The 10,234-nt window shown below is 42.0% G+C and overlaps 1 protein-coding gene and 1 pseudogene across 1 annotated transcript; both read left to right on the top strand.

The window, feature by feature from the left end:
* The first annotated feature begins 1,992 nt into the window (after positions 1 to 1,992).
* On the top strand, positions 1,993 to 4,084 carry LOC134754571 (uncharacterized). Its single transcript, XM_063690887.1, has 2 exons — positions 1,993 to 2,023; positions 2,352 to 4,084. Exon 2 carries the CDS (start codon positions 2,356 to 2,358, stop codon positions 2,851 to 2,853), a length of 498 nt encoding a protein of 165 aa, XP_063546957.1. The 5' UTR covers positions 1,993 to 2,023; positions 2,352 to 2,355; the 3' UTR covers positions 2,854 to 4,084.
* Positions 4,085 to 4,520: 436 nt separating this feature from the next.
* LOC134755047 (targeting protein for Xklp2-B-like) lies at positions 4,521 to 8,119 on the top strand (annotated as a pseudogene).
* Positions 8,120 to 10,234: the final 2,115 nt, after the last annotated feature.

Raw genomic sequence — 10,234 nt, 5'->3', positions numbered from 1 at the left:
CAACAAATATAATATACGATCATTTACATACTTTTGCTTTCATAAGTAAAATATTGCTATATTTATAAAAAAACTTGTCAATAAAAAGACACGTGGAAATGGTTTACCGTTTTTTCTAATGCTAAAAGACTAAGTATAGTTTCTAGTCATGTACAGTCAGCTGCAGAGAAAAGGCACCCCCCCCCTGCATACAAAGTTCTGTAAATTAGTATGGACGTGGGGTACCTTTTCTCTGCAGCTGACTGTACCAAATAGGAAATGAAAAAAAAAACGTTCGTGTAATATATTTTTTTTATTTAATAATAGGGAATATTACGCGAAACTCGGCGTAGGTGGCGCCACTATCACAATCTGAGGGTCTATCGCGAAACAAGAAGATCGAACTTTCGTTATCTAACATATCTGTCACTCTTGCGTATTCGAGCGATAAAGAGGCAGCTAGATAACGAAATTTCGGATTCGAGTTTTCCGGTAGGTCCCCTGAAAACTTGTCAAAAACCTGTTAAAGGTACAGTATGAATAAGTTACTCTACGGTGCACTAAAAAAGCTAGTGCTGAACTCTGGTGGCAGAACATTGCAGTAATATCCCCTATTCCTCGTCCTTTGGAAATCTGAAATAAAAAGTTGAGTTTTGTGACCAACAATATTAATAAAAGGAACATTCATCAATGATCATTAATGTCTTTTTTATTAGGGTTCCGTACCCAAAGGGTAAAAACGGGACCCTATTACTAATACTTCGCTGTCCGTCTGTCTGCTACCAGGCTGTATCTCATGAACCGTGATAGCTAGACAGTAGTCTGGCAAACACAATCTGTCAGTAAGTAAGAACAAAGAAATCTATAGGTATAGTCGAAGGCAAAAATATCGATCCAGACAAATGGCTTAAAAATATGTGAACACGATTTTATTGTCTGAGCGTACACATATTTTTGAGACTTTGGGAATGTATATATATTTATGCCCTTGACTGTACTCATCAATTAAAATGAGACAGTCCTGGGCCAAACTATAAGAAAGCTGTAAATGTCGATAGGTTATTGATCTGAGGTCGATACATCACTATGCCAAAAATATAACCTTTCATACTTAGCAGAAAAGTTCGAAAATATATGCAAAAATCTATATAGACTTGAATGCAAGTAATAATTACATAAACAACATATCGATTTCTATGTTTAGGGTCAGGTCCTATAAATTAATTTCTTCAAAATTGAACAAAACTCACCGATTAAAGGTTATCGGTTCGTGCGTATTTTCTTTTCTTCCTGTATGCGATTTACAGCCCTCGATCACACAAGACATTATCACAAAGGGAACTTCAAACCATTACAAATAAAAACTCAGCACGTTTTCCAACAATCTTTCAGGAATAGCAACAATATAATTAAAATAAACCAAGATGACCGCTGAAATTCCCGAAATATTTCAACTAAAATAATACGACTATGTCAAGTTGTTACAGTTGACACCTACCTGTGAAATAACGAACATATATTTTATTTGGCTGGATTATATTATAGAACCACATAGGACCATTTGTCATTTCCCTCAGTTCATCTTATGACAATACTGAAAAAAACGAAAGAACTTGCGGATTGTTGTCTCACTCACTCATAGACAAAAAGTAATAGCGTGTTGTGAATACGATATCTTTTACCAAGCTTTTATTTTTGCCCGGCTTCTTTGCTTTAGTCATTATTCTGAGAAAGTGACCGCTTTCAGCTTTAAATAATAGTTCCTAATCTCTCCGGTGGCGCTAGTTAGACTCTGGGACATGAGTATAACATGAACCAACAAATAACCCGACCAAATTACGTAGGTTGTTTTTGGTAGTATTTCGGTGTACGGTGGCGCCGCCTAATTACTGTTTTTTGATGGACACTTCAGAGATTTGGCTCCTTTATATAGTCTCCATGACATATACTATGTCGATGCCATAGACAATAGACGTAGACGTGCTGTCACAGTGACAGTGACGTTTTGCAATTGATGCCCGTTTTTGATGTTAGATGTGTGACGGTATGTATTTCACATAAAATAATAAATATTACAGTAATTAACAGTGCCGAGTAGGTAATGCCAAAAGTATTCCTCTTTGTTATCCAGCATACATAATAACAAATGATTAAAGTGAAGTTTTAAAAACCGTTTTCAAAGCAAAAAAGGCAATCCAAACATTGTTCGATCAAAATTTTCCTTATATTTTATCTCGACGTAGCGGCATAACATAAAAATTAACTACATTAACGTTAACCGAGGGCAAAAACACCAATATTCAAGATCATGAACCTACAATTCATAAAACAGTTGGTAGGTAACTAAAATTGTTTTTTTTTTTTTTTCACAGCAATATGTCGAGGCAAAGGCATTTTTGTCGTGACGACGAGACCGGCGAGATTATCACGTACCTCGTTAACGCTGAGACGGGCGAGTCGACGCCATGTTCGTCTACCGTCGTGCACGGGCCGCGCAAGTCCGTGCCTCCAACCGAGACCATACAGTTTCCTAAGGGATACATGAGCAAGACGAAAAAATTCCAAGCATTAAAAGAGAATATAATCAGAGGTTCGAACGTGTTTAGTCCAAGGTTGCTTCTGATACCGATGGCAGCAGTTTTTCCAGCAGTTCTGATCATGCTACTTATGATTGCCGAAGTGTTTCTACACGTCTGTTGCCACGAACAGAACAAGTCGCTGAAGGACCCAAGCCTGTACTACCGCAGTCCGCTACACATGGTCACGAGCATCATCTGCGGAGTGTGCCGGGAGAACGAGATGTCTTCCAAGATCGGACAGCTGCAGGATCAGAGGAGGTGCCGCTACGGTTACTTTAAGGGAATGACTATTTAGTAATTTTAATTTACAAGTATTAACGCTCTCTTATGTATTGCATATTCACAAAAAATTTATATAACTGTTACTGGAACCAGGTGGTAATCCAATAGGGTATTTTAACATGGAGGTTAGAATCTAAACAAAATACAGTATAATGATTCATTCCCTATAACATCCATATTTGTTAGCTATAGTTGCGTCACTTTAATATTAATTGCTATTTTTATAACGAAATCTCTCTATAGCGTCAAAAAACCTCCGCTCCCTTGAGTGTCGCTATATGTGGCATTTTCTATAAAAAGGGACCTTATTGTCGATGGCGCTTACGCCATTATAAACGATGCTCCGATATAAACACAATGCCGCGCGACGCTGTGCGGCGTAAGCGCCATCGACAATAAGGTCACTTTTCATAGAAAATGTCCTATATAGAGTTTACACTGTACTATTTCAGCTACTTTTAGCCATGTAGTTATGCAGTCAATAAAACATTAAATCCTTTTCAATACAGAACTTGCCAGTATGCTCAATTAAGAAACTCATAATTCTCATAAAGCTTAATTTGTGCCATTTTCGCTCTGTACTTATTGTCGCTATTTCCATATAGCTTCAATTAGAAATCAACCTTATCAACAAGCGACAATGTGGTACCTTTTGAATTTTAACGACGTATGAACACTATTTTGCGAAGCATTAATAACTGTTTTTTGGAGTGTAGTTCATTAAAAATGAACATAAAGAATGAGCCATTGACACCAATGCAGGAAGACTTCGATACTAATTTTTATGATTCAGTGAAACCCGAATATTCTAATGGAGGAAACTTGACGCCCATGACGTCTTCCTACAAATCCATCTGTTGAGCTATTTTTCCCGAAGCTCGTACGCCGAAGACTGGAACGCGCTGGCCGAAGAGAAGCTGCTGCTGCTGATTACCTCTAAGATACCACCACCATGTTACCGGGTTAGTGTGAGGGTTAGTAAGAACACTTATTTTAGGGTAAATAAAGTGTTGTGTAGGGGTGTTGTAGATAGACTGAAGAGGCTACTACTACTTTGTCATCTTACACTCCCCTACTAGGGGTGTGAGGAGGCCATTTCTGGGCTAGGCCCATTTTGGCGGCTTCTGTCGCGGGCTGTCACTACAGCCCGGTCTGTTTGGGCCAGCGTTTAAGTTGCTGGCCTTTCTTCTTCTTTCTTGCTAGTATATGGCTTCTTGGCGGCCATCTTGGCGGCCATCATGGTGGCCATCATGGCTTTGTGGACATGTTGGCCATCTGCGGCTTGGTGGAGTCTAGGGGTCTTGTGGTGGCACGAGCTCACGTGGTTGGGCTCGTGTCCGGCGGGCTTCGGGGGGGCGGGTGTGAAGAGGGGCTATTTCCAGTTTCGGAATCTTGAGGTCCCTGTAGAGTGTTATGTTCCGCACTCCGCGTGGGGCTCTTACTATTGATCGAAGGCTGAGCGTCTCCTGGGCTCTGAGTTTCCGCCTGTTCTTCTCAGCCGTCCTGGCATACCAGGCAGGAGTCGCGTATGTCAGCCTTGATCTTATGTATGTCTTGTAGATCCCCAGCTTCGTGCGGATGGGGAGGCTGCTGTTAAGTACTGGTCGAAGAAGGGTGCGTGCCGTTTTGGCTCGCCTCACCACCTCTTCACTGTGCGTCTTCATTGTGAGGCCCCTGTCAATGGTGACCCCCAAGTATTTCGCCGTTCCGACTGAAGAGGCTCGGTTGGGCGGCCATATTTAAATGGTTGCGCACCGTGCCCCGCCCACTATGTCACGTCAGTCACGTGGGTGAGTTGTGCAGAGTCAGTTTTCATTTATTGGCCAATCAGCTTACGCCATTACATATCGTAGGGAATGCGTATATATTTATTGTGGGACATTCTTGTAATAACTAGTAAAATGATTGCTTAAATCTATGCCCAAACATATAAAAGTAAAAACATAAACACACGAAATGGAAATAAAACAGTTATCACACAAACAGAATCGTCAATTATTTACACGTTATTTTATGCCTAGACCTACTTATACCTATTCGCGACACCATCATAAAGGAGGAGCCAGTTACTCAAACAAACGAGGATTATTCAATTAAACTCGAATATGGAGGAATAAGGAAATCTATGTCTATGAACGACATATCTACGCTTTTCGCAGGAAATCATGAACATGCAGACCACGGGCACCATGAAGATACAGAACCAGTTGAGCTGTCATAAAAGAAATTCGTATCAATGGCTGAAGCAGTTTATCATTATCAGGCGAATACGCCAAATCGCTTCCATTTTAATGCAGTTCCAGTTCCAGGGCCGTCAAAGCTCACTATTCCTCAGTCACCCACGTTAAGATGTAAAGCACGATCCCGACCTCTTTATATCATGTCACAAAAAGAAAAAGAAGAAATTGAAGTAGAAACGATAAAAAAATTCAAGATTAAAGCTAATCCAATTCCGAAATCAGTGATTGAAGGCTGTAGGAACCTTCCTTTGGTGCCAAAGAAACCGTCAACAGTTCCAGAACCATTCAAATTGACGGAGGGTAAAAAAATTGCACAATCACCCGTACATGTTTTTGTATTCAAAGCGCGTCCTGCACCCAAACACATACTTGTGAAACCGGATATTCCACTCGCCGTACCGGTCGATTCCAAGTTCCGCTACGGAGCATCCCCTCGGCCTAAACCACCCGAGCCAGTTAAAAAGCCAGTCCGTCCTGGAGAGCCATTTTCATTTGAGAAGAGAGATTAAAAAACAAGTTGAAGAGGACCGCAAACAAGCATGTTTGTTTAAAGCTCAGCCAGTGCCAGGAGCTGTAAAGAAGCAAATGCAAGTCGCTACAGCCAAATCTGGTTCATCTTCAGCATCCTCGGAGAAAGAGAACCATGAAACAAAATTTACAGCTAGACGTCCTGTAGTATTGTCTAAAGAACCATTTAAACCTGTAAAAATGCCAGCACAAGTTACAAAACCATCCATGCGTGCTCCATTCGATCTACAATCAGAAAAGAGAGGAGTGGATCAACAGAGATTCGATAGTTTCATAAAAGACAAGGAGGAGAGAGAAGAGAGGCTTAGGCAACAGAGAGAGAAGGAGTTACGAGCGGCCGAGGAGCAAGCTGAAGCCGAACTGAGGGCTACACTGGTGCACCGTCCAAGACCAGTTCCTGTCGACAACCCATTTGTTCAAGATAAATCTGATGTTCCGCTTACTTTGCCAGAAACGCCTCAATGCGTTCGTAGAATGAAGAGACATTAATCGCCCAACCTCATTCGTTATTTTTATTATTTGTTTGAATTATATTATTATTTGTGGTATTTTTTACAAAAAGGGACCTTATCGTCGATTGCGCCAGCACGTTTAGAATACTGCTTGGGCTGTGGCGAAGACGGTTGATTAATGACGCACACCGTTTTCTAACTATTGCGTCGAAACTATCAGTGTGCGCCTCGGCAAACAGTTGCAGAAACGCGGCAGCCCAAACAGCACTCTAAACGCGTTATTGTATTGCACGCGCAGGGCGTTGTATGCCCGCTGAGTAAAACTGACCCACAGATTGCAGGTGTAGAATGTTTGACAGTATGCTTTAAAAAGCGTTAGCTTCACTTCATTACTACAACGAGCTGAGCAGGAATGCAAATAATAGCCCGCATCACCTACATGCAGGACCCTCACGATTTCTACGTCCGACGCGTGCGAGACGACGCGTTGCTCTCCATAATTGAGCACCACCTTCATGAAAATCCTGCACGGTTGACGCGCGAAGTTGCTATAGGAAAAATATATTGTGTCAAACACGAGTACCCATGGAAACGTGGGCGCGTCGATAGAATAGACATGATGAAGCAACGAGCCAGCCTTCGTACCGTGTCACCTTCGTCGACTTTAATTGTAATGATATCTATTTTAATTGATCCGAACACAACACTGAATTTAGGCGAATACCCGCAATAACAATCATAACGACACGAATGAAGGTGCTTTGAATGTACATAACATCTTCTACCATGTTAAAATAATTAAATATTACGATATCACTAATGGAAGAACGTGTTATGTGCGCACATAGCACGTTCTTCCGTTGAAACGGCGACATAACACGTTCATCCATGGAGAATTTGATTTTTTTATGTACATAGCATGTTCTTCAATTGCGTTTGAGGCTTTTATGGCTTGAAAACGTGAAATCTAAAAATGTAAAACTATTCATTATACCTTTAAATATGCATTTATGGCAAAAAACCAAAATCTGAAAAAATGTTACATAGCACGTTCATCCACTCACGTCTTCAACTGCCTAAAAATTAAATTTATTAACCATTTATTTTGCCGAGCGGTCGTGCCGAGAGTAGTGTAGTGCTGTTATTGTGTACAAGTGGCGACGAGGATGGGATTAGTCTCAGTAGTTAGTTATTACATGGTTATTACCAATATAAAATAAATAAATATAATAACAAAAAATTTAATTGCACTTTTGTTGGTAAAATCGTACCTTTTTAGGTCCGGGTTGTACTTTTAGCTTTCACTTTTCAATGCTCTGGCATCCAAAGAGACCAAAGAGTATTGTAATCTGGCATCACTAGTGCAAACCCGGAGAAGCTCATCCGGAAGCCGGCTCACGGCTGCACCGCTTTTGCATTCAGTAATCAACAACAAAAACAGTACCTACCCGACATCGTAGTCAACTTACTTACGGGCACCAGGCATCTCATTTTCAACGGTGGTCGACATTGGTTAACAATCCTCAAGATGAAGCAAAACTGATTGAGACTTGTGCAGAGGAAGTTTGCGCAAGGTGTACCCATCCCGGCGAGCAGCGTCAGCGTCGCGCCCGCGCCGCCGGAGCGCAAGCCGGAGCCACCTTACCTCCCAAAAAACATCTACCACCACAATATGTCAGCAAGGAACCTGCTTGACATAGTGTCTATGCAAAACATAGACAAACATAAGCAAGAACCACTTGTGGTTCTGGAGCGTCTCCGAGACGACGAAATACCATCCCGGTCGTGGCGAACGGGCGGCGCGTCCGACCGAGGATCCGGGTGCCCTTGAGACGGCGGAAGGTCAAGGGCAACATGTGCCTGAGGTCGGGCAAACGAAAGTCCACCGAGGCTGGCAAGGGACCCATCAAGAAACGCAAGAAGCTGTCCACGGACGATATACCGCTCGTTACTACTTCAACAACAGGCCCGCCAAGCTGCGCAACGGACTACTCGCACACAAGGAAATCACAGATAAAAAAGTGAAACCGTCAGTAAGAGAGAAACGTGCGCCCGCCTACACCAAAGAAAACCGTCACGAAGGAGCGGAGCGACACTACACTAACTGAGAAACCCACTTTAAGGGCAGAGTCCGCAGCCACTGATGATCGAAGCTTCACATTTAAGGAGCCGCCAAGCCCGGCACGCCTAAGCTACAGGTTGTACAAGAAAGCAGCCGCCGCTACAGCTCGTCAAAAGAAAGGGCTGCCGAAGGACCCGCGCTGGTCCACTCTCCGCTCGGCACGAGCGCCCTCCGAGACCAGAGGCATAGTGCGGCGCCTGCGCAACAAAGTCCCACTAGGTAAAAAGCCATCGAAACCTGCAGTCAGGAAAGCGGGCTCGAAATCAAACACAGATGACACGCCTCTAACGCCGCCGGGCCCGTCCGGTTTCAGAGTGCCACAACCGCCGCCCTCTGAAAGCAGCTATGTCCCATCAGAACAGGATTCTCTTGATTCCTACAGGCTTTCAATCCCTCCCCGTTACAATTTCGATGAGTCTAAGGCGGGTCCGTCCGGTTTCAAATCACCGATGCCTCCACCCACTAAAACCGGCGCAGCGGTGCCTTATTATCGTCGCGATTCACTAGAATCCATCGAACGATTTCTCGCTGTCAAAGAGGGTCTGGAGAACTCAAGCAGCCTTAGCAGTATAATCGACGTGGGAGGCCCCATGTTATACGCGCCATCGCCAGTTCCCAGCGTCGCTCCCTCCACCGACGGAGTTTGTTCATAGTGTTACCGTATAATACCGTGCGCTCGGGTAGTTTCTCGCCCCCCCCTGCCGCCCCCGGCGCCCGGAGGGCTGCGGCCCGCGCCCCGCAGTCTGCGCCCGCGCCGGTCCGTCACCGTCAACGCAAGCGCAAGCTCCGCCACTCCGAGAGTGGAAGACTGCTGTATACCCCCAGGGCTTACGCCATTAAAAACGATGCTCCGATATAAATACAATGCCGCGCGATGCTGTGCGGCGTAAGCGCCATCGACTATAAGGTCCCTTTTCATAGAAAATGCCCCATTTGCATGTTCAATATTGTATATAATTACTAAAATGATCACATTGTTTTATAGCATTTATTAGTGTTCTTACAAACTTGATAGGTAGGGATCATGAAGGTTTATTTAATTTTATTAAATTTTTATTTTTATATGAAATTAATGTATTGTATAGAAACATTTTATCTTCAGTCATGTTGAAGTTGATTGTTTGTATACAATCATAATTGTAACAATCAAGCATGCATTAGGTACTTTCATTTTGATAAATTTTAATTGTAATAGAGATAACTGAATTTTAATAGAGAGAAATTGATATTAAAGTATATATATAAGTATATTAAAGTATTGATATAGGCAACACCATGTCGACGTTATAGGGAGTGAATCGTTATATCGAGTGACGTTATATATGGAGTTTACACTGTATTTGCCCCTACATGGCCCTAGTAAAGAACCTAAAACAAGACGAATTATTTAGACCAGTTATTAGGTGTGAATATTATTCGAATGTCGCAGTAAGGAAAAATGTTTTTATAAAATAAATGGTACTTAGAAAAAACTCGGGCAACACTAAAAAAACATTACTGTATGTTAACTTGAGGTAAAAAAAAAAGTTTTTTTAAAGTATTTGTAACTTATCCTAAGATTAAACCTAAATCCTACCAGAACCCTCTTAGAGGAGGCATATACCGCCAGCTTTTTCCATTTTGTACGGTATCTATTTATACATTAAGTTATTTTACAGTACATATGGTGCTACTTTACCGCACTAGTGCGATAATTAGCACATTACGTAAATATGTCGAAAATTTAAAGGGCCATATGTACTGTAAAACGTACGATACGTGTGCGAATAGGTAATTCGCAACTCGTGTCGACTTAAAACTTGATTTATCGCCACTCGTTACGAATTTCCTATTTATCGCACTTGTATCGTAAAAATGAAAATGAAAATGAAATTTTATTGATCACAATCGTTACAGGTCTGTAATGTACATGGTCTCATTTCTCTCTTTACATTTTTAAATTTATGTAGACCTAATTTAAATGGTGCTCTGAGCAAAGAATAATAAGCAAATATGTGGTATTTTCTATAAAAGGGGACCTTATTGTCGATGGCGCTTACGCCATTACTAACG

Source organism: Cydia strobilella, chromosome Z (assembly GCF_947568885.1).
Source record: "Cydia strobilella chromosome Z, ilCydStro3.1, whole genome shotgun sequence".
NCBI classification, from domain to species: Eukaryota; Metazoa; Arthropoda; class Insecta; order Lepidoptera; family Tortricidae; genus Cydia; species Cydia strobilella.
This window is presented reverse-complemented; position numbering and strand designations above follow the sequence as displayed.

Bases quoted from the DNA above. Each gene is read 5' to 3' on its own strand.
- LOC134754571 (XM_063690887.1), top strand. From the start codon at position 2,356: ATGTCGAGGCAAAGGCATTTTTGTCGTGACGACGAGACCGGCGAGATT.